General features: G+C 37.5%; 1 protein-coding gene and 1 long non-coding RNA gene across 4 annotated transcripts in view; one reads left to right on the top strand and one right to left on the bottom strand.

Annotated features, from left to right (window-relative positions):
- LOC148109501 (uncharacterized) overlaps positions 1-11,517 on the bottom strand; it is a 47,992-nt gene extending 36,475 nt beyond the window's left edge. Inside the window, exons 1-2 of one of the 2 annotated variants that reach the window (XR_015725658.1) lie at positions 11,480-11,517; positions 11,141-11,245 (exon numbers count right to left, since the gene is read on the bottom strand). This is a non-coding gene — a long non-coding RNA (uncharacterized LOC148109501). Of the gene's footprint in view, positions 1-11,140; positions 11,246-11,378 lie in introns of both variants that reach the window. The other variant, XR_015725657.1, reaches the window with a different exon arrangement.
- A 102-nt stretch (positions 11,518-11,619) lies between these two features.
- PPDPFL (pancreatic progenitor cell differentiation and proliferation factor like) lies at positions 11,620-22,448 on the top strand. 2 transcript variants are annotated; one of them, XM_045789103.2, is made up of 5 exons: positions 11,620-11,765; positions 12,135-12,197; positions 13,759-13,830; positions 13,932-14,031; positions 15,454-22,448. In XM_045789103.2, exons 2-5 carry the CDS (start codon positions 12,143-12,145, stop codon positions 15,464-15,466), a joined length of 240 nt encoding a protein of 79 aa, XP_045645059.2. In that variant the 5' UTR covers positions 11,620-11,765; positions 12,135-12,142; the 3' UTR covers positions 15,467-22,448. The 2 variants fall into 2 exon arrangements, with proteins under 2 accessions (XP_045645059.2, XP_045645058.2); XM_045789102.2 differs by lacking the exon at positions 15,454-22,448 and adding an exon at positions 14,349-15,176.
- The last annotated feature ends 2,665 nt before the right edge of the window (positions 22,449-25,113 follow it).

Here is a 25,113-nt window from a genome sequence, read left to right as displayed (position 1 = left end):
GTGCTGTAGTACCTCATTCTAGCAGCTCTCCCTTAGGGAGTAGGAACAACTTTCTCAGTGCAGAACTAAACACTGCTTGCTAGACGGCAGAATTTAGGGTGCCCACTTTTTAGAGGAATTGCCTAGGAAAGCCTTTTGGGATGTGCACCTGTGGCAATTTTAGTTCAGTTTGGTCACACCTCCTGCTGCGCTCCCCACTCAGGTGTTTCATGGACAAAACTACTCCATGTCAGCTCCCAGGATCTCACTGGATGGTCTTGATTTTCAGACCACACCTCTTTCCGTTTCCTATTGATTTAATGAACTGACCGCTATTCTCCCAATAAATCGTTTCTCTGCTTCTAGATGGAGATTGATTTCTGTTTTGTAGAGCCATGATAACTGATTGAAAGACCATATGTAATTCAGAGAAATATAAAATTTAAACAAACAATTGACTTATATACTTTGGGACTGGATTGGATTTCAAATAAAGTAAAATATTACTATTTCCACTTTATCTATCAGTGGTGGAAGCCCAGAGATATTCAGTGACTCATTGGTAATTTTTCCCACAAAAATTATTAAATGAAACAGTATTTTAATGCGAAGTGCCATGCCATTTTAAAACACCTGCTACATGTTTGTTTGTAGCATTACTTATTAAGCATAGATTACTCTATGCCCAATACATCATGTTTCTTGGTCTAGATATTACTACATATTTAAAATCCCTGACATCTTGTGTGCACACTCCGATATTATATAACTGCAGATTGGAATTAGATATAGACAATTTAAGTCTTCCGGGATGGTCAGATATTGATCTCATGCTACATACTTGGTCACTTGTCTGGGACAGCACAGGGTCATGATAAATTATCTGCAAGCTTAACCATTTTTCTTGCCATAAATTTCTATGCTCTACAAAACAGCAGTCTGGTATCTATTTACTACTTCATTCAATGTCCATAAAATTAGAAAGACTAATAGTTATCTTAAATGTGATAAATAAATCACCTTTCACAAAGGTTACAGTTGACTTTAATTAGTACTTATTTTTTTCTTAAATCTATTTTTCTCTTCTCTTTATGAGACATCAATTAGTAGCATCTTTCAACTTTCTGAACAGAAATTTGTGAATGACAGTTCCATCTTCCACGCTGGTTTGTAGTGGGTCCTCAGAGTTAAGCAGGCACTCCTATTTTACTCAAAGAGACATATTAGCATAACTTAAATCTAGGACAAAATCTCAATGAAAATATGGTTATAACCAATTTTAATACATAGATATTGAAAAAAAAAACACGAGTCAGAAAATAATTGGGTAAAAATTAGTCTCATTATGTCACAGATACAGCATGGAAATCTGAGCCCTGTTATGATATTTAAATTAGTAGCCAAGGATCTAATCCTTATTACCATGCACAGGAGGAATATGCTGATTTTGTCAGATTTTTAGAACAAGGACTACTATATGTATCAGGTTTTGTGCTGGGTATTGCTAAAGCAAAAATGAACAGAGTATTCTTTGCCTTTGAGGAACTCACATACTAATGTGTGACAGAAACAATAGCTTTATAAAATGTGAGTAGTGTTATAATAGAAAAATATAAAAACTTGAATCAGGTAGGTAGAATCTTGATACCACTAACCAGGAGAGGGGGGAATGGTGTAGTGGATGAATGTGATACAGAGGGAGAGAAAACAATGCAAGTTATTTCCCACTCAAAACGAACCTGAAAACACACATTCTAAAACTTATAAAGACATCTAATGGTAAGAAAGACAACCAATAGATATAATAATTGTGGCAGAAAGTATATATATAAAATTAGGAAAAGTAAAACAGCTAAAGGGTGCTTATAAGATGAAGCAGAACAGCAAGTCGAAATTAAAGGGAATCAAAAAGATACACCTTCCTATTACTTACAAAAAGCTGGTGCTGCAATATTAATATCAGACCTGCTAGAATCCAGGGGAAAAAAAAAAACTAGGGAAATTAAACTACCAAAGTTGTCTAAAACATTAGTGCTGATAAAGGAAGATAAAAACAAAGATCTTCCAAGAAAATATTACAATCATGACTTTGTGTGCACCTATTCACATAGGTTCAAAACATAAGAAACTAAAAATGATAGAATTCAATCATACAATCATACTAGAAACTGGTACATCAAGCAGTAACACGTTAGTAAGTATGTAATTTAACAAAGCTAAGTAATAACCTAATGGACATATATAAATAATGACTATATGTTCTATTTTCAACTTTTTGAGGAACCTCCACACTGTTTTCTACAGTGACTGCCCAGTTTGCATTCCCACCAACAGTATAAAAGGGTTCCCCTTTCTCCGCATCCTCGCCAACATCTGTCATTTTCTGAGTGGCTAACATTCTGACTGGTGTGAGGTGGTATCTCACTGTGGTTTTGATTTGTATTTTTCTGATGTTCAGTGATGTGGACCATGTTTTCATGTGTCTGATGGCCACTTACAGTCTTTGGAGAAATGTCTGTTCATGTCTTCTGCCATTTATTGACTGCATTATTTGTTCTTTGGGTGTTGAGTTTCATAAATTCTTTATAGATTTTGGATACTAGCCCTTTATCTGATAAGACATTTTTCAAATATTTTCTCCTATTCTGGTGGTTGTCTTTTGGTTTTGGTGACTGTTTCATTTGTTGTGCAGAAACTTTTTATCTTGATGAAGTCCCAATAGCTCCTTTTTGCTTTTGTTTCCCTTGCCTTTGGAGATGGGTCTGGCAAGAAGCTGCTGTGGCAGTGGTTGAAGAGATTGCTGACTGTATTCTTTTCTAGGATTTTGATGGATTCCTGTCTCACATTGAGGTCTTTCATCCATTTTGAGTTTATCTTTGTGTATAGTGTAAGAGAATGGTCCAGTTTCATTCTTCTGCATGTGACTGTCCAATTTTCCCAATACCATTTGTTGAAGAGACTGTCCTTTTTCCATTGGCTCTTCTTTCCTGCTTTGCCAAAGAATAGTTGACCATAGATTTGAGGGTCTATTTCTGTGTTCTCTAGTCTGTTCCATTGGTCTATGTGTCTGTTTTTATGCCAGTACCATGCTGTCTTGATGATTACAGCTTTGTAATAGAGCTTGAAGTCAGGCATTGTGATGCCCCAAGCTTTGGTTTTCTTTTTCAACATTCCTTTGGTTATTCAGGGTTTTTTCTGGTTCCATACAGATTTTAGGATTATTTGTTCCAGCTCTGTGAAAAATGTTGATGATATTTTGATAGGGATTGCATTGAATGTATAGATGTCTCTAAGGAACGTAGATATTTTAGCAATATTTGTTCTTCCAGTCCATGAGTGTACTCTTTTCCATTTCTTTGTGTCTTCCTCAATTTATTTCATGGGTGTTCTATCATTTTCTGAGTACTGACCCTTTGCCTCTTTGGTTAGGTTTCTTCCTAGGTATCTCTCTTATGGTTTTTGGTGCTACCTTATGAGCCAGCAATTGCACTACTAAGGATTTACCCCAGAGGTACAAATGTGATCCAAAGGGGCACCTGCACCCCAATGTTTTATGGCAGCAGTGTCCAAAATAGCCAAAATATGGAAAGAGCCCAGATGTCCACTGACAGATGAATGGATAAAGAAGTTGTGGTATGAATATACAATGAGATACTACTCAGCCATCAAAAAAAAAAAAATGAAATTTTGCCATTTGCAATGACGTGGATGGAACTAGAGTGTATTATACTAAGGAAAATAAGTCAATCACAGAAAGACAATTATCATATGATCTCAGTCATTTGTGGAATTTTAGATACAAAACAGAGGATCATAGGGGAAAAAAGGAAAAAACAAAACAGAAGAGGGAGATGAACCATAAGAGAATCTTAATCATAGGAAACAAATTGAGGGTTACTAGAGGGGAGGAAGGTGGGGGGATAGGGTAACTGGGTGATGGATATTAAGGACAGCATGTGATTTAATGAGCCTGGGTACTATATAAGACATGAATCACTGACCTCTACCTCTGAAACTAATAATACATTAATGTTAATTAGTTGTGTTTAAATTAAAAAATAAAATGAAACAAATGCAATTTAAATATGTTTTAATAAAAATATAAATTAAAGAAATACAAAAATAAAAATTATTTTAATGTAAAATAAAATAAAATGATTATATGCAGTAAATGAAGAATATTTACTACTCTCAAATATACAGAAAGCTATTTCTAAAAACACTCTCAAGGAATGAACAAAATAACACATTTTCTCTTTTTTTTTAATAATACCTTTTTATTATGTTATGTTAGTCACCATACAGTATATCCTTAGTTTTTGATGTAATGTTCTATGATTCATTATTTGCATATAACACCCAGTGCACCATGCAATATGTGCCCTCCTTAATACCCATCACTGGCCTATCCCATTCCCCCCCCTTCACCCCTGAAGCCCTCAGTTTGTTTCCCAGAGTCCATAGTCCCTCATGATTCATTTTCTCTTGACAATATAGTGGATTTAGAAATAAACTAAAAGAGGATCAGGAGTTAAGGTGGAGGAGGAGTGGGGGACACCTTTTTCAGCCGGTCCCCTGAGTTGAGTTGGATAGGTACCAGACCATCCTGAACATCCACGGAATCAGCAGGAGATGCAGGAAGATACATCTGGATCTCTACAAATGAGCATCTCCACTGCTGAGTATTGAGGTACGAGAACCGGGGAGCTGTGAAACCGAGCACAGATATCGGAAGATAAACGGAAGGGGGAGGGAGCCCCTACATTTGGGCGCCGGGAGTGGAGGGGACTCGCGGACCAGCACCCGCGAGAGAGCAGACTGAGACCATGAGCCGGGGGAACACGTGCGACCAGACTGAAACAGAGCTCCGGTGCGCTCACTGGAACCAGACGGAGAGGAGCTCCGGGAGCACACGGGCGGCTGGCAGTTGGTGGTGCTAGAAACACAAAGGACAGAGATGCGCTGGCCCTGGAAGTGAGGGCTGAGACGCCGCCGGATGTGGGGCGCACATCCCGGGACGCTGCAGGGTTGAGTAGCACCAACAGAAACAGAGCTAAAGTGGCCAGAACATCAGTGGAGAACGGTCCACGATCCCTCTGTTCTGAGACAGAGGCTGAGATTCGGCCACTGCTGCTCTGACTCTCAGAAGAGGCACAGCAAACCCCCAGGGAAAGCTGCCAGAGAACAAAAGCCTGGAAATAGCAGCTCACAGGGTGCGCATCCCCATCCCCCCTCGCAGGGGACACGGAGACTCTACCCAAACAGGGTTGCCTGAGTATCAGAGCGGCAGGCCCCTCCCCCAGAAGGCAGGCTGAAAAATCAAGAAGCCCACATTCCTAAGATCCCTATAAAACAAGGGCGCACTGCCTGGGTTCCGGTCAATAATTTGGGCTCTAGACAACCCTGCAACCTCTCCTCATCAGAATGACGAGAAGGAGAAATCCCCCCCAGCAAAGAAAAGACAATGAGTGTGGCCTCTGCCACAGAACTAATGGATATGGATATAACCAAATTATCAGAAATGGAATTCAGAGTAACAATGGTCAAGATGATGTGTAGACTTGAAAAAAGTATTAATGAAAATGTTAATGAGAATATAGACTCTCTAAGGGCAGAAATGAGAGCGAATCTGGCAGAAATTAAAAATTCTATGAGCCAAATGCAGCCACAACTAGAGGCTCTGACAGCCAGGGTGAATGAGGAAGAAGAACTTATCAGCAAATTGGAGGACAGGTTAGTAGAAGAGAAAGCTAAAATAGAACCTGGGCTAAAAAAAATCCATTCTCAAGAATGTCGGTTACAGAAGATTACTGACTCAATGAAACGTTCCAATGTCAGAATCATCAGCATTCCCCGAGGGGGTGGAGAAAAACAGATGTCTAGAAGAGATATTTGAACAAATTGTAGCTGAAAACTTCCCTAATCTAGCAAAGGAAACAAGCATTCGTGTCCAAGAGTCAGAGAGGACCCCTCCCAAGCTCAACCACAACAAACCTACACCACGTCACGTCATAGTGCATTTCGCAAATATTAGATCCAGGGATGTATTGAAAGTCGCCAGGGCAAATAAATTTCTCACGAACCAAGGCAAAGGTATCAGAATTACGTCAGACCTGTCTACACAGACCTGGAATGAGAGAAACGGTTGGGGGGGCATTTTTAAAGCTCTTTCAGAGAAAAACATGCAGCCAAGGATCCTTTATCCAGCAAGGCTGTCATTCAGAATTGATGGAGAAATAAAGACCTTCCAGAATCGCCAGTCACTGACCAATTTCATAACCACGAAACCAGCCCTACAAGAGATATTACGGGGGGGAGGGGTCTATAAAAGTGAAAAAGCCCCAAGAGTGATACAGAACAGAAAGTCACAATCTATAGAAACAAAGACTTTACTGGCAACATGGCATCATTAAAATCATATCTCACAATAATCAGTCTCAATGTAAATGGCCTAAATGCACCCATAAACGACACAAGGTTGCAGATTGGATAAAAAGACATGACCCATCCATTTGTTGTCTACAAGAGACTAACTTTGAACCTAAAGATACATTCAGATTGAAAGTAAAGGGATGGAGTACCATCTTTCACGCCAATGGACCTCAAAAGAAAGCTGGGGTAGCAATTCTCACATCAGACAGATTGGATTTTAAACTAAAGACCATAGTTAGAGACATAGAAGGGCACTATATTATTCTTAAAGGATGTATCCAACAAGTGGATATGACAATTATAAATATATACGCCCCCAACAGGGGAGCTGCAAGATACACAAGCGAACCCTTAACCACAATAAACAGACATATAGATAAAAATACGTTAATAGTAGGGGACCTCAACACTCCACCATCAGCAATAAACAGATCACTTAAGCAAGAAATCAGCAAAGAAACAAGAGCTTTGAATGCCATACTCGACGAGTTGGACCTCATAAATATATATAGAACACTACACCCCAGAACCAAAGAATACTGATTCTATTCTAATGCCCATGGAACATTCTCAAGAATAGACCATGTTCTGGGTCACAGAATAGCTTTCAACTGAGATCAAAAGACTGAAATTATTCCCTGCATATTCTCAGACCACAACGCTTTGAAACTGGAACTCAACCACAAGGAAAAATTTGGAAGAAACTCAAACACTTGGAGACTAAGAACCATCCTGCTCAGGAATAATTCGATAAACCAAGAAATCAAAAATCAATTTAAACAATTTATGGAGACAAACGAGAATGAAAACACAACAGTCCAAAACCTATGGGATACTGCAAAGGCACTCCTAAGGGGAAAATACATAGGCATCCAAGCCTCACTCAAAAGAGTAGAAAAAATCTAAAGTGCAGTTTTTATATTCTCACCTCAAGAAGCTGGAACAGCCACAGAGGAACAGGCCTAATCCATGCACAAGGAAGCAGTTGACCAAGATTAGAGAAGAAATCGATAAATTAGAAACCAGGAGTACAGTAGAGCAGATCATCAGAACTAGAAGCTGGTTCTTTGAGAGAATTAATAAAATTGACAGACCACTAGCAAGACTTATCCAGAATAGAGAAAGGACCCATATTAATAAAATGATGAATGTAAAAGGAGAGGTCACAACCAACACCAATGAAATTGGAAGGATTATTAGAAACTTTTATCAATAGCCTTATGCCAATAAATTAAGCAATCTGAAAGAGATGGAGGCCTTCCTGGAAACCTATAAACTACCAAGACTGAAACAGGAAGAAATTGATTTTTTAAACAGGCCAATTAATTATGAAGAGATTGAAACAGTGTTAAACAACCTTCCAAAAAACAAAACTCCAGGCCCGGATGGTATTCCTGGGGAATTCTACCAAACATTCAAAGAAGAAATAATACCTATTCTCCTAAAGCTATTTCAAAAATTAAAAACCGAAGGACAGCTACCAAACTCATTCTATGAGGCCAATATTACCTTGATCCACAAACCAGGCAAAGACCCATTGAAAAGGAGAATTACAGACCGTTTTCCCTAATGAATATGGACGCCAAAATCCTCAACAAGATCCTGGCTAATAGAATCCAACAGTACATTAAAAGGATTATCCATCATGACCAAGTGGGATTCATCCCTGGGATGCAAGGGTGGTTCAACATTCGCAAATCGATCAGTGTCATAGATTTTATCCAGAAAGAAAAATTCAAAAATTATATGATTCTCTCAATAGATGCAGAAAAAGCATTTGACAAAATACAGCATCCTTTCCTGATTAAAACCCCTCAGAGTGTAGGGATAGAGGGTACATTCCTCAATCACATAAAAACCATCTATGAAAAGCCTACAGTGAATATCATTCTCAACGGGAAAAGCTGGAAGCCTTTCCCTTAAGAATCGGAACATGACAAGGATGCCCACTCTCGCCACTATTATTCAACATAATACTAGAAGTCCTTGAAATAGCAATCAGGCAACAAAAAGAGATAAACGGTATCCAAATCGGCAAAGAAGAAGTCAAAATGTCTCTCTTCGCAGATGACATGATACTCTATATGGAAAACCCAAAAGAACCCACTCCCAAACTATTAGAAGTTAGAGAGCAATTCAGTAATGTGGCGGGATACAAAATTAATGCTCAGAAATCAGTTGCATTTCTATACATGAATAATGAGACTGAAGAAAGAGAAATTAGGGAATCCATCCCATTTACAATAGCATCAAAAACCATATGTTACCTTGGAATTAACTTAACCAGAGACGTAAAGGACCTATATTCTAGAAACTATAAATCACTCTTGAAAGACATTGAGGAAGACACAAAAAGATGGAAAAATATTCCATGCTCATGGATCGGAAGAATTAACATAGTTAAAATGTCCATGCTACCTAGAGCAATCTACACTTTCAATGCTATCCCGATCAAAATACCAATGACATTTTTCGAAGAACTGGAACAAATAGTCCTTAAATTTGTATGGAACTAGAAAAGGCCCCGAATTGCCAAGGAACTGTTGAAAAGGAAAAACAAAGCTGGGGGCATCACAATGCCGGATTTTGAGCTGTACTACAAAGCTGTGATCACAAAGACAGCATGGTACTGGCACAAAAACAGACACATAGACCAATGGAACAGAATAGAGAACCCAGAAATGGACCCTCGGCTCTTTGGGCAACTAATCTTTGATAAAGTAGGGATAAACATCCGGTGGAAAAAAGACAGTCTCCTCAAAAAATGGTGCTGGGAAAATTGGACAGCTACATGCAAAAGAATGAAACTTGACCACTCTCTCACACAATACACAAAGATAAACTCCAAATGGATGAAAGACCTCGATGTGGGACAGGAATCCATCAAAATTCTAGAGGAGAACATAGGCAGCAACCTCTACGACATCGGCCAAAGCAACCTTTTTCATGACACATCTCCAAAGGCAAGAGAAACAAAAGATAAAATGAACTTGTGGGACTTCATCAAGATAAAACGCTTCTGCACAGCCAAGGAAACAGTCAAAAAAACTAAGAGGCAGCCCACGGAATGGGAGAAGATATTTGCAAATAATGCAACAGATAAAAGACTTGTATCCAAGATCTAAAAAGAACTTCTCAAACTTAATACGTGAGAAACAAATAAACAAATCATAAAATGGGCAGAAGATATGAACAGACACTTCTCCAATGATGACATACAAATGGCTAACAGACACATGAAAAAATGTTCAAAATCATTAGCCATCAAGGAAATTCAAATCAAAACCACACTGATATACCATCTTACGCCAGTTAGAATGGCAAAAATTGAAAAGGCAAGAAATAACAACTGCTGGAGTGGATGTGGAGAAAGGGGATCCCTCCTACATTGTTGGTGGGAATGCAAGTTGGTACAGCCACTCTGGAAAACAGTGGAGGTCCCTTCAAAAGTTAAAAATTGAGCTACCCTATGACCCAGTCATTGCACTACTGGGTATTTACCCCAAAGATACAGATGTAGTGAAGAGAAGGGCCATATGCACCCCAATGTTCACAGCAGCATTGTCCACAATAGCTAAATTGTGGAAGGAGCCAAGATGCCCTTCAACAGATGACTGGATTAAGAAGATGTGGTCCATATATACAATGGAATATTACTCAGCTATCAGAAAGAACGAATTCTCAACATTTGCTGCAACATGGACGGCACTGGAGGAGATAATGCTAAGTGAAATAGATCAAGCTGAGAAAGACAATTATCATATGATTTCTCTCATCTATGGAACATAAGAACTAGGAAGATCGGTAGGAGAAGAAAGGGATAAAGAAAGGGGGGGTAATCAGAAGGGGGAATGAAGCATGAGAGACTCTGGACTCTGAGAAACAAACTGAGGGCTTCAGAGGGCAGTGGGTGGGGGAATGGGATAGATTGGTGATGGGTAGTAAGGAGGGCACGTTTTGCATGGTGCACTGGGTGTTATACGCAACTAATGAATCATCGAACTTTACATCAAAAACCAGGGATGTACTGTATGGTGACTAACATAATATAAAAAAAAATTAAAAAAAAAAGAAATAAACTAAAAGATATTTTTAAAATGTATGTATTTGGAAAAAGAAAAGCATCTTTACATCAAATATTCAAGAAATGTCGTAATGGCAGTTAACAAAATATTTTGAAATAAATTACAATAAGAATAATCCTAAAGTAAGTAAAAGGAAAAACAATACAGAAAGTAATGAAATATAAAATCAAGAAACAAAAAGAAGAACAAATAGTTCTTTGACAAATCTAGTATAATAGGGAAACCCCTAACAAAACTAACCAGGACAGGAATAGAAGAACCTAAGTAAATAATACTTGCAAGGTAAAGGACTATATAATTAGAAAGAACCACGATGGCATACAAAAATCAGTGTTTCAAATATATTTGAAATTAGCCACATAAGTAATTTTGTGGGTTTAAACCAATAGCTACTAAATAAATTGAAACAGGACTGAGAATCCCCCCACCCCTGTGAAAAAGGGAGCCATAATTTGATCCATGACACACTGAGTCTATAAAACGGCCAAACAGTTCACATTAAGAGACTTTACAAAAATAGGATATAAATATAGCTTTTGAATCAATAAATAATATCAATACAATGTCATAAAGTCACTAATTTCCCCTCATTACCCATGATTGCCATCTGTCTTTTATGAATCTTACTGGAATTTCTAACTCACCCTCCGTAAATTTCTGTAGTGCATGTTCTTTCCCATAGGACATCAGCAATTCACGCAGCTCTTCTCTGTGAGCTCTTCCTGTGGCTCTGCTTTGCATCACCGTGTCTGTGGGTATGACCAGTTCCCTCAGCTGGTCTGCAGGCTGGCTGCAGTGACACACACACACCGCTCCCCCCCCCCCGCCCCCCGCATAACCCCCCCCCCACACACACACACTCCGGGGCAAGCCCCACGGAACCTAGCACGGTGCATTCCCCAGTGTGAGATCATACAGAAGGCCGAGGGGATGCGTGGGCATCACCTCCCACCCTGCAGAAACCAACAGTCATAAGCTATGACCTTACAGACTCTGTCCCTGCTGTCTGCAGGCCCGGTTGGCACTCTGATGTGCTGAAGGGCAGACAGGCGGAGAGCTTCACCTCCCTCTGCTGTACCGACAGCTCAGGTTTCAGCCTTCTAAATATAAGGTGTGCCCAGGGGTCCCAGAGCACGGCCACATTCACTGCAGAGTGCTCCTGGCCTGCAGAACTCAGCCCCTCCTGGATCACGTCCACTCTTTCAGTGTGTTTTCTGAGGAAAACTTAGAACACGTTTATTTTAGAAGAACAAATTGGAGAAAACGAATGTGAGTGACTATATCACAGCTGTGTTAACACTTTTTCTCTGACCTTTAGATTTAATCAGATGGAACAAGTTGTGGGCATTGTTTGTAGTTGGATAGTTGGGTATTTTTTTTTCTTGCTTTTCCAAATAAATATACACATTGATTGCATTTTTTGGTTTATTGTAGTGTATTCGATTACAATTTTGTGTAAGCTTTCTAATTCTTTCTATCCGATATTTATTACATGGTAAATTATGTTGCTTTGCATATATATATATATATATATATATATATATATAAGAAAAGGAAACTCTGAGCGATGAACAGCCTCTCCTTCCCTGTCACTGTTTCCAGATTGCTGTTCACTGTGTCTCTGGTGTTTGTTCACAGGGAAAACAATGGCATCGGTACCTTCCATTGGTTGCCTGCTGACCAAAAATCAGTATTATCGAAGTAAGTTGTATCATCACTAGAGTATATTCCTAGACAATGTGATTTGAGGTGATGTTTGTGAGATATTGTAACCTGCATATCTTGTCCTGGTCAGAACTTTAAGGGACAAGACTTGACAATTGGTTGTGATAGTGAAGAAAATAGGAACAAATTGAATCAGACCTCTCTGAATCAATATCGTCAAGGCTTCTCTCTTTGTTCTATGTTATATTATATCATATTGATGAAACCATTAGCACTTAGAAATAAGTGAAAATAAGGTCATATTTCATAATAATGTTTTAATTTCATGTATCTTGCATTTAATAGAATACATTAAAAGCTGATAATTTTACATAAAGAAAACAGTTTATTTCTTAGAAAAGAAGGGGTAGCATGGCTGCTTCAAGGATTCTTTAATTTCCATTTTCTCTTGGATAATAGGTCAGCTTTTATTCACCACTTTTATTTTTATTTATCTATCCATCTGTGAATATTCATAGCTGAATACAAGGGTGTAGCTTCTTAAGGAAAATTTGGAAATTTCGTAGAATGAAACAATCATTTCAGAAACAAGTGATCATTTATTGAAAATATGCCCATATGTAGAAAATTCTAATTTCAAGTTTTGTTTGTAGATAAAAGTTGGAAATATCTATTGATTTATTCTTTTTATAAAATTGTTAAACTATTTCCATTTACTTAGTGTTATTATATCCATAGAAGTTATTTTTATATTCTGATAGTTTAAAAGACTTACAGGTTTAAAATACAAGTATGTTAAAACAAATAAAATATTTATTCTTTAAAAATAATTCCATTATTTCTATTTGTAACTTTTGTAGAATATTTAAATATAGACATGTAATATTTCTAATGTAGTACACTAATATTCATTCTTTATTTTGTACTAAGATTTTGAATTTGGTGACATTTATATTTTAAATTCTCCATCTATATCTATGGAGAGAGACAGAGTTGTCCACCATAGAAAGAAACATACCTTATTAATAGAAAATGTAAGAGTGTGCTAGGAGACCATTGCTCTTCCAAGTAGCTCTCTTCCAGGCCTGGTCTGGTGGCCAGCATGGCCCACAGAAATCAGCAAGAACTTGCCTGCCAGAAAAACATGAAGAAATCCCAGGAAATTAGGAAGCGAAAAAGAAAAGAAGATAGCTTGACTGCCTCTCAGAGAAAGCAGAAGGACTTTGAAATAATGCAGCAAAAACGGAAGGCAGCTAATGAGAAGTATGCAGACAAGAGAAAAATGATGACTGTTTGGAAAACCTGAGCGCTACTGCCAGCTAGGTGTATCATAAGCTCTATGATCAAAATTTTGTGGAGTGAACAGTCACATATTATGACTTACCTTTTAAAAGTTATCTTAAAAAAAATGTAATATGCCTTTTCCAGACTTTTTAATTGACAATTTAATCCATTTTTTGATTCATGAAGTCAGGATCCAGGAGTAAATGAGTCCAAACCATGGAAGTTTGCTACTTGGAAGTTATGCACAAACGATATGTCTGTGATTGTTTGCCTATTACTTATTTGTTTATTGATTCTCATTTGTTTCCTACAGAGGCTAGTATTTCTTCAGTTAGGTCTTTAGCTGATCCTGTTAACATTATACCTGATGACAAATTCCAACAAGGTATTTGGTTTATTTCTTATCAGCATCACCCTCATTACTTTCTTTGTTTCTAATCTTCCAAATGTGTTTGAGAAGGGGGTAATATGACTTCTATTTGATAGGGTTACCGAAAGTGGAAGAATCCAGCTGGTGGTTTAAATCCTTTTTCCATTCTGAACCTGTGCTTTCAGATGTAAGAAGAAAAGATCCGTCTGCTAGTGGGTACGTTTTAGTTTTTTCTGATAAAGGTATTTCCTTAATCAGAATGAAACATTATAGGTAATAATTACTATGTTAACTATTAGGGATAAAGAATAGTTGTTTCTTGAGGGTGAAGAAGGTTTTAATATTAAGCATACTCGAGGGATTGATGTGGAGAAGACATTTGCTCCCCCATTTTGTTAACCGTCAGTCGAATCATGAGTACTCTTTCTAATTCTGTCACTAAAGAGAAATTGAAAGTCACGTGCCAATTTTTATCATTGTTTAGGGGGAATGGATGGGGAATCAGAGGCAAAGTTCTTAATTTGTTTTTCCAGTACTTTCAGGAAACAAAATTATCCATTCTAATAAAAAGAAATGTGGCTCCTTGGAAAATAGCCAGCTCCAGGACAAGGAAGGAAAAGGGGAAAAAAAAAAAAAAGGTGTGAACGAAAGAAAAGCTCAAAAAGTGTTGGAGATATGTCAAAATGACATAGGACCCAATTGGCCAAACCTGGGACAATTTCAGCAACAAAATAATAATTGTAACAGATAATTGCCCATTGAATAAAATAAAACCTGTTAATTATTATTGATATAAATAAATAAATGAATAAAGAAATGAGAGAGAAAGGAAAGCTCTTTATTGCAGTGTTCTAATTAATAAATGTAGAAAGAATGATGGAAATGGAGAATTACCATTTGATATATATTACAGTAATCATTATTCTAGGCAAGGATTATCTATGGGAACTAAAATAAATGGGGTCAAGTATGAGAAATGAGTTCTTCTCAGAGTGTCTCCCCATAACTATTTATGAATTACAAAGGGGAAAATAGTAATTTCCAATGGAGCAAACTATCAGATACCACCTTAAGAAAAACAAACAGAAAACAATTATTTGGCTCCTGTCCTAAACAACCCACTTTAGTCCCACTGGTGGCTTTGATCGGCCTCTGTATGGTGCCAATTACTAGAGAGAAGATTGAATTGGTGCTTTTGCATACAAATGTTTCTACATATTTTGAACCCTAACACACTGAATAGCACAGTTGTTATTCTAATGGTTTCTAAAATATTTATTTTGTTTTTTTAGACAGTTAACTAATGACTAGTTACCAAATAGAATAAAAAAGAGTAAATAATACTGGATTTCATAGATCCTAATGTTAAAACATTAGGGTTTTAATGAATTTTTTACATGTGATAAGTTTGAAATAGAATCAATTAAATATTGATACTTTTAAAAATCAAAGTGAGGTTAATTGTTGAAAACATGTATCATTTATTTTATCAAGTATATTAATTTGAATTATCTAGGTAATTGTTTCACTTATTTTTCCACTTTACTTTGACTATAAAGATAATTTACAGCTAAGCATTTCTCAGCTAATGATCTGTGTTCAACAATTCAATGAACATTGTTGTAATATTTTATACAGCACTAATAGTTGATTCTGACAATCAGGAAGATTCTACCTGCCAAGGTGCTATATTTGTGAACCACACCTTTCAGTACTAAGCTATTCCAGATGACTTTTCTTCATTATAAGAAGACAAACCTGCTGGAGAACCCATTTACAAGATAGGATCTCTGCAGCCACTCATACAGCAGATCAGGCATTTTCCTCATTACACAGACTGTTGCTGCAAGTGGCATCCGCAACATGGAGAATACTGGAAAAGTATGCCTTTGAAAATATATACACCTTTTTAAAGTAATAAGAGACTTCAAATGTAGTGATATGTATGAAGTAGCCTTTTTTTTAATCCACATTATTTTTCAAAAATTTCAAAAGTTTCTTGTTTATATTTTGAAAAAAATTGTTAGACTCTGTATATATCTGTTGAATGATTGATTTATTATACTTTAAAGTGAAACATTGATGCCTAAGAATGGTTTAAACATTAAGGAATTCAGAAATGTAGAGAACAGTTGCAAAAACTGTATTTTTAATCATGAACATTGAAAAGAAAAAACATCCCCATAAATTTATTACTTGTTAAAATATATTCCTATATACAGAATTAATTCGTTATTGTGTAGACTTTAAAATTCATGGTTTTAAATAATATTTAACAATATGGAATAATCTATATATGGTGTGATTTTAGTTGTGTTAGATATGTATATATTCATAATAATAGATTGAGAAGAAATATACCAAAATGGTAATAGTGTCTATTTCTGGAGATAGAATAATGGGTGGTTTTCATTTTCTTCTTTATATTTTTCCCATATCTTTTCAAATTTTCTAATATGATGTTTTTGTGTATAATTTGAAAATAATAGATGCTATTATAAAAAGAAGCATTGGACACATTTTGTGAACATGACTATTCCTTAGATTGGCTAGAATATTCCCTTCTTTCCTCAATATGAGGTAGATAATACTAAATGAGTTTCAGTTGAAAAGTTTCTATATGCTGCTTGCAAATATTTTTCAACGTAAGATGTGAGGCTTTTGAAATTAGGGACAGTGAATTAAGTCAGGTTGATGTCACTAGTCTTATGTGACTGTTGCTGTGTTAAACATCCAGCAGAGCACACATGGTTGTTAGTAGGACTGTCTTCTTACCCAACTGTGTAACCATGAGATAATCAGGACTGACCATTCACAGCGATGGACACAACTGACCAATCATTTACTACTTTTTCCAAATGGGACATGCATTCCTTCAATTTTGCTTTTCTATCACTTTGCTGTCAATGAAGGGACTCATATATCATATTGGCCCAATAGCACATCGTTATTTACATGCTACTGCTTTTCTGGTAGTTGCTTGCCTTTATATTTTGTTATAAATTTGTAGAGATTGATTAAATTTTTGGACTATATATCTCATTTGGCTTTAGTATAAAATTAAATTACAATGATGGAAGATTTAATCTTTTTTTCTAAAGTGGGAGAAAATTATGATGAAACAAATACAGTAAATTGTGGGAGGTTTTGTTTTTTTCTTTAAGATTATCAATGAATTCCTTTTTCTTAGCCTCTTGGTATATGTATGAACAGATTGCTTGTTTGGGTTATTTGATGAATTTCCCCAAATAGGTTATCAAGTTGATATTTACTCAGAAAGACAGCATTTATTAAATAATATCTTTTTGCCTATGTATTTGTATATTTTGAACATGTCTAAATTACTGCTTTTATAGTAGTTTAGACTAGTGTTACTGTTGCTGAAAGTTATTATTGTTTAAAGTAGTTGGATTTTACATAAGAGTTTTAGTCAAACATATTATAATGAGCATATATAGTTATTAAGCACTTTAGAGTGGCTAATACACACACACACGAAAATAAATGATGGATAATGAATGGATGAATGATTAGATAGATGGTAGATGATAGATAGATAGATAGATAGATATCCTAAAAATATATATATAAGGAACCATTCAGAAAAGTAACATTAAAGTTAATTTTTTAAAAAATTGAAAGGATTCCTGTGTGCTATCCCAGAGTTTGTACAGAATGAGGATGATATAAATACAGAGAACAAAATGTCTTCTAGCTAAATTCTAGTTAATTGCTTCTAATGTAGTTTTCCTACAGTTCCGACACTTTGGGTCTGTGTTTAAAAAGTACTTCACACGTATATCTCAGCATAACTGTGTTATTTTAGTTCAAACATCCTCTGCCTGGCTTTGTTGCCTATTGGCTTGATAGCAAATAGTGGAGGCTAAATATATTACAGGGGTGTCATAACTCCATTTGACTTGAGATATGCTATAATCACTCTAATTTGCTATTATGAAATATTATTTGACTTGGCTGGGATGTCTATATGAAATGCAGCTAAGTTTTGACTATTTCTGCTCGGTTCTGTGAAATTGTATGTTAAGTTTCCACTAATTTTTGGAGATATGATTTTGATAGCAGGTTCCAAGTTATTGAACCCACATTTTTTACAGGTAAAACCACCAACAGCCAATTCATCAATTCTCACTAGTGTTAAACTCCTCTAGCTGGATTTTAGGCCTACTTGGTGCTTTATACATTATGCAGAAGTTTAGGTTGTAGGAAATAAAAATCAGGAATTCCATTTGCCCATTAAAAAGTGATGATGAAAAATAATGATTTAAGTCAAATGGAGTAGCTAAATTTCTCGCTCATAGAAGTTCAAAAAACGTGGAGTTATAATTTATCCATCCTCCCAATGACATCCTCCAAATGAACATGCCAAAACCCAGCTCATGATCGAATAGCTCACAATATCTCCTTGTTGCTTCTCCTTTCTCAGAAAATGGTGACACATTCATCAGCTCAAACAAGTTCATTATCCATGATATCTGCCTTTATATTCAAGCCAACACCAAATCCGTTTGATTTGATATTTTATATTTTTGGATCTATCTACTTATTTGCTTTCCCACCAGCACTACCTGAACCCAGACTTTTATCATTTCTCCTGAAGAGAATGGCCATGATATCCTAAATGGTCTACTTGCACCCTTTTTTAGATCTCTCCAATTGAATGTCCTCTACAGATCAATCATAAGTATCTTAACAAAACACAGATCTGATTATACTCCCCTGTGAACACACACACCCCCCAACACACTAGCACACCCACAATATTCAATAATTCCATTACACTCAGGTTAAAGTCACAACTCACCCAAATCCCCATGTATTCTGGCCCATGCATATCTCCATAATCTATTCTGTACCTCCCTCTCCAAAGCGTCCTGTGTTCCAGCTATGCCAGCTCTCCTTCAGTTTTTCACATACATCAGCTTCTGTCCTGCCACAAAGGCTTTCCACAGGTTATTCCCTCAGCTTGGACTTTCTTCACTAAATTAATGCCTATTCCTCTTTTAAATCTTGGCTCAAGTCTCTTCCTCAGAGAAAATTTCTCTGATCTACTTAATAAATTAGATTTTTCATTGTAGGCTCTCATAGCCCATTTTCTCTCCTTTCTAACTCTGATCACAGTTATAATTTTATATTTGTTTATCTAGGTGTTTGTTTTCTCTGCGGCACTATAATACACTGTCCCCACTGCATCATAAACTGCAGGAGGGCAAGGATCATGTCTTCTCTACTCAACATTTTATACCCAACTTCTGACATATCAAATATTTGTCAAAAGAATGACAATGGTTCTTTAAGGAGAGCTGGCCCCTCTCTCAAGAAGTGTTATGTTTTGGCAAAGAAGAGTAAACACTAAATCAATAAAGACAACCTTTTCCAACAGTGGCAAGCACTGTAAAGGAAATGATGTACTTTTGTTGGAGAGTGACCGAGGTAGGACAAAGGTTGAGGGAGGGCTTCTTTAATTGGTATGGTTAGGAAAGCCTCACTGAGAAGTGGGCATGGACTGAATCCTAAAAGAGGGGAAGCAGCCAGTTTTGTGAAAAACACTCTAGGCAGAAAAAATAGGCAGTGCAATATACCACGCTCTACATAGTATATCTAGTTTCCTGTTACACTATTTTCAAGAGCCAGCTGCTTTAGAAGAATTTGGAATTTTCTAGAAATAACTGCTTTAGAAAAATTTGGTATTTTCTTTATAGGAGTCAAATTCTCTACTGTGTATCTTTCCACCTAAAACTGGGATGAGAAATGGTCTGGTCAGGTTTGGGGTTATGTACTTTTTTCTTAAAGTCTCTCAGGGTGACCTATAAATTGTCCAAAATCCCACTGCATAGCAACATTCATGTAAAGTCACCAGATATCTCCCACAGCTCTTCTGAATGTCTTGAATCCTGTGAGGCACAGCCTCATGAGTGTTTCCAGTTCCTGAAATAATTTTCTAAACTACAAGTTAAGTTTTATCCCGTCATTTTGATGAGGGAACAGAAGGCAGGCTGAGGACAAAGCAGAAACTGACACCCTGCAACCCCCACCCCCACCCTGGCTGTATGCAGCATTCCTCGTCACTCCTGGCTGCCCTAAAACTAAGGAAAGGAAAAAGCAAATGGTTAACTGACAGAGATCACAGTCCTGCAAGACCCATAATTCTCCCCCAGTTTACACATGTCTTAGCAGTTTACAAGAACGAAGCATTTCTACCAATAACCTAGCTTCCGGAAGGGAATGTAGATACAATTAAATGTCCGTATAATCTGCAGACTCCAGGAAGTTCCCAAGCATCTTAATGTTAATGCCTTGCTAGAGGGAAAAACAACCCTAGCTTGACAACCAGAAGGCCTACCGTATCCTGTGAGTCTTCTTTAACATATGAAAGTGCTTTCTCAGCCTCCCTGTTTCCTCACCTCCCCCAACCACATGGTATATAATCAGCCACCTCTCACAACCCCGGGGTAGCAGTTCTTTCTGCCCACGGGTCCTGTCCCCGTGCTTTAATAAACCACCAATTTTGCACCAAAGACGCCTAAAGAATTCTTTCTTGGTCATCGGCTCCAGACTCCACCCCACTGAACCTCACGTATATTCCACAACCTCATCAATTTTTGCCCCACCTCTCATACTAAATGGGATAAACAGATTGGTATTATTTTAAAGATTCTTTTTGAGTTTCATTTAAAAAAATCTTATAACTATTTTATAAAAACAAAACAAACAAACAAAAAACACTAGTGAAAGAGAATGTTACATAGTTACTCTCCTTCCTCAATAGCTTAGAAAAAATCTGTTTCAGTGTGGGTGTCTGAAAAATGTTCTCCTGCTACAGTATAATTACCTGGTTTCCAAAAGGTGGAAGGGGAGAAAAGTATGTGATTCTAATACTGTGCTTCTAACAACTTTCATTCAACTTTTTATTACATTTTAATTAAATTCATTATAACCAAATATGTATTTCAGCTATTCAGGAAAAATGATTTGTATTTTTTAGTTATAGTTTTATCTAAATAGGTCAGATATAAAAGTTTTGCTTCATCTTTTTTAATTAGAAAGATTGAAATTTATTTGGGTCCAGGTTGTAAACCCAAAATATGTTAAATCATTTGCATTATAGTAATTATTTGATTAACAGCCAACTAGAATATAAGCTTCATAAATATTTTATCCTTTTTACATGCCTGGCAGAGGTTTTCAAATAAATGATTGAACAGTAAATGGAACTATGATTTATATGTCAACTGACTACAAAGGTTAGGATTTTGAAATTCCTTTGCAAGGAAGAGTGACCAACATTTTATTTTCAAATAAACCACCTTTGAAAATATTTATGCAATCTTAAAAAACACATTTACAGAGCTATCCATCTTCAAATTTCAAGCTGAATTTTACCATGAAGAGAGAAGACAGAAAAGCTCATAAAATAAACTGATCATGTTGCTTTTTCTTAGTCATCCTAGATAGATTTCACATATCCATTTATTTTCTGTTACTGCTGATACTGCTTAATATTCCTGAAGGACACCACATTATTCTTTCTATTGTGCAGAAAGCATCCTTCTAGCTTCCTTATCTCTGGCTGGCATTCTTTGCTGTCCCTGAGGTAGGAGCGCATTTGAGGTCCCTTGATGGCAAATTTAGGAGCTCAATCTGCCCAGCATTCTGGACTCCAGAAGCAGGATCCCAAGCTGAAAGCAAAACAGGCTTCATTTAAAGTGGCAGGGTAGGACTGGAATAGAAATTTGGGGAAATGTGGAGGTGAATTAATTTTTCTTACACGTATCTTAAAAATTGTAACCAGTCTGTAACTGACCAATTAATTCAAATTCAATGAACAAATATTTCCCTTTTGAAAGCCACCTTTTAACATTATTCCACACTCCCTGTGCTTTCAAAATTCCAAGAAAATGTTAAATTTTAAGTCAAATCTCTCTCCAGCTAATTATTGTAATTCATTATTTACAGTGCTTGGGTGAAGCACTTTGTGTTTCTTCAAACAGAAAGGTAAATTTTCTAATGCTAATTGAAATGACAGGTACATGGAGAATGCTTGGAGGTATATTACAACAGTGTAACAACTCTGTAAGAGCCTTAATTGTTGCCTAGAGAGGAAAATGCTTGTTTTAGCAAAGCTGCAGCCCTGCACTTCTCAAATCTCAGGGTGCCTAAGAACCACGTGTGGAGTTTGATGAAGTGCAGATATCAAGGCTCCATCTCCAGCAATCCTAGATCAATGGTCCTGAGCTGAGGCCTAGGAATCTCATTCTTTAATAAAAGCTCCTGGTAAATTGTGTCTGGTGTGTAGAATGCTTTATTAGACTGGCAAAAACTGCAACTGTCCCTCTCTCCAAACTCGGGAAACAAGCTTATGGTTTGCTGTGGCTGTAATTTTTAGATGTGAAAAGCTCAAATTGGCCTGAGAGAGCACATGAGTAATTTTTGAAACAAAATCACACAATATAGAAGTCATTTCAAGTGACAAAGGGTTAGGAGTGAACATCGACCTCAGAAAATTAATTCTTGTCTTCTTTAATTTTTATTTTTTTTCAAAAACTGCTAATTCTTTTTATTAAAATGCACTTCTTGTTTTTCTGTTCTTGATTCACTTATTACCTGTGTTAGAGATAAGTGAAGTCTAAAAGAATGATAATTTTTATTTCCATTGTATATCTGTTACATAAAACGCCTATAGTGCTTATCTAATTTTAATTTTTTTTCTGTGATTCTGTGATAGTACTATGGCTGTCAAAATAAATATAGAAAACTGGCTTATAAAATCACTTAATTTTTAAAAATAGCAGTACACGACCATGAATTACATCATTGTAGATTAAGAAGACCACCCACAGTGGCGACTTGTGCTGACTTTGCAAGCACATTCCAGGGGCAATATTTGTTGTATTCATTTAGTGATTATTTATTGTCCGTCTGCCATATGACAGGTACTCAGCTAGACTCCAGTGTCCCAAATTCTTATTTCACACAAGTTCAGGAGAACATTCTATCTGTGACTCTTGGGCAGGCTGGAATTCACACTTGTTCTCCTGCAGAGCTGAAGGAATGAGTTTACCACATGCCTGCTACTGAGGTTTCCAGATTGTGGAATGGTAGAAGGGAAGAATAACTAGTAAGCTGAAGATAAAAGTAACCACAGAGGCTTTAAACTTTAAGAAAGTAGAAAAACAGTAATATTTAAAATAGCTTTGGAAAGGATTATCAGAGGATGGCAGAGGACTAGGGGACCCCTTTTTCAGCCACTCCCCTGAGTCGAGTTGGATAGGTACCAGACCATCCTGAACATCCACGGAATCAGCAGAAGATGCAGGAGGATACATCTGGATCTCTACAAATGAACATCTCCAGCGCTGAGTATTGAGGTACGAACCAGGGAGCCGTGAAACCTCGCACAGATATCGAAGATAAACAGAAGGGGGAGGGAGCCACTGCGTTTGGGCGCCGGGAAGCCATTGCCACCTGCATGAGGGAGTAGGGGGACTCGCGGACCGGCACCCGCAAGAGAGCAGACTGAGACTGTGAGCTGGGGAACGCGCACGACCAGACTGAAATGGAGCTCCGGTGTGCTCACTGGAACCAGACCGAGACCAAGAGCTCCTGAACGCGCAGGGGCGGCTGGCGGCTGGCGGTGTTAGAAACACAAAGGACAGAAATGCGCTGGCCCTGGAAGTGAGGGCTGGGACGCCGGGTGTGGGGCGCACATCCAGCGACGCTGCAGGGCTGAGCAGCACCGACAGAAACAGAGTTAAAGTGGCCAGAACATCAGTGGAGAGAGGTCCGCAATCCCTTTGTTCTGAGACAGAGGCTGAGATTCGGCTACTGCTGCTCTGACTCTCAGAAGAGGCACAGCAAACCCCCAGGGAAAGCCGCCAGAGAACAAAAGCCTGGAAATACCAGCTCAAAGTGTACCCATCCCCATCCCTCCTTGCAGGGGACATGGAGACTCTACCCAAACAGGGTTGCCTGAGTATCAGAGCGTCAGGCCCCTGCCCCAGAAGGCAGGCTGAAAACTCAAGAAGCCCACATCCCTAAGATCCCTATAAAACAAGGGCGCACTGCCAGGTCCCAGTCAATATTTGGGCTCTGGACAACCCTGCAACCTCTCCTCATCAGAATGATGAGAAGGAGAAGTCCCCCCCAGCAAAGAAAAGACAATTAGTCTGTGGCATCTGCCACAGAGCTCATGGATATGGATATAACCAAATTATCAGAAATGGAATTCAGAGTAACAATGGTCAAGATGATGTGTAGACTTGAAAAAAGTATTAACAAAAATGTTAATGAGAATATAGAATCTCTAAGGGTGGAAATGAGAGCAAATCTGGCAGAAATTAAAAATTCTATAAGCCAAATGCAGGCAAAACTAGAGGCTCTGACGGCCAGGGTGAATGAGGCAGAAGAACGTATCAGCGAATTGGAGGATGGGTTAGTAGAAGAGAAAGCTAAAATAGAATCTGGACTCAAAAAAATCCACATCCGGAATGTAGGTTATGGAGATTACTGACTCAGTGAAACGTTCCAATGTCAGAATCATCGGCATCCCCGAGGGGGTGGAGAAAAACAGAGGTCTAGAAGAGATATTTGAACAAATTGTAGCTGAAAACTTCCCTAATCTAGCAAAGGAAACAAGCATTCATGTCCAAGAGGCAGAGAGGACCCCTCCCAAGCTCAACCACGACAAACCTACGCCACATCACATCATAGTGCAATTCGCAAATATTAGATCCAGGGATACAGTATTGAAAGTGGCCAGGGCAAAAAATTTCTCACGTACCAAGGCAAAGGTATCAGAATTACATCAGATCTGTATACACCTATCTGGAATGAGAGAAAGGGTTGGGGAGGCATTTTTAAAGGTCTTTCAGAGAAAAACATGCAGCCAAGGATCCTTTATCCAGCAAGGCTGTCATTCAGAATTGATAGAGAAATAAAGACCTTCCAGAATCGCCAGTCATTGACCAATTTTGTAACCACAAAACCAGCCCTACAGGAGATATTAAGGCGGGTTCTATAAAAGTAAAAAGGCCCCAAGAGTGATACAGAACAGAAAGTCACAATCTATAGAAACAAAGAATTTACTGACAACATGGGATCATTAAAATCATATCTCTCAATAATCACTCTCAATGTAAATGGCCTAAATGCCCCCATAATGCCACAGTGTTACAGATTGGATAAAAAGGCATGACCCATCCATTTGCTGTCTACAAGAGACTCATTTTGAACCTAAAGATACATTCAGACTGAAAGTAAAGGGATGGAATACCATCTTTC

Source organism: Ursus americanus, chromosome 9 (genome assembly GCF_024610735.1).
Source record: "Ursus americanus isolate L20-20 chromosome 9, mUrsAme1.1.p, whole genome shotgun sequence".
Taxonomy (NCBI): Eukaryota; Metazoa; Chordata; class Mammalia; order Carnivora; family Ursidae; genus Ursus; species Ursus americanus.
The sequence above is the reverse complement of the archived record's forward strand: the minus strand, read 5'-3'. Positions and strand labels throughout refer to the sequence as shown.

Excerpts from the sequence above, each read along its gene's own strand:
- PPDPFL (XM_045789102.2), top strand. The coding sequence starts at position 12,143 with ATGGCATCGGTACCTTCCATTGGTTGCCTGCTGACCAAAAATCAGTAT. Across the intron at positions 12,198-13,758 it reads CAAAAATCAGTATTATCGAA|AGGCTAGTATTTCTTCAGTT; the intron begins GTAAGTTGTATC and ends TGTTTCCTACAG. Across the intron at positions 14,032-14,348 it reads AAAGATCCGTCTGCTAGTGG|TACTTTCAGGAAACAAAATT; the intron begins GTACGTTTTAGT and ends TTGTTTTTCCAG.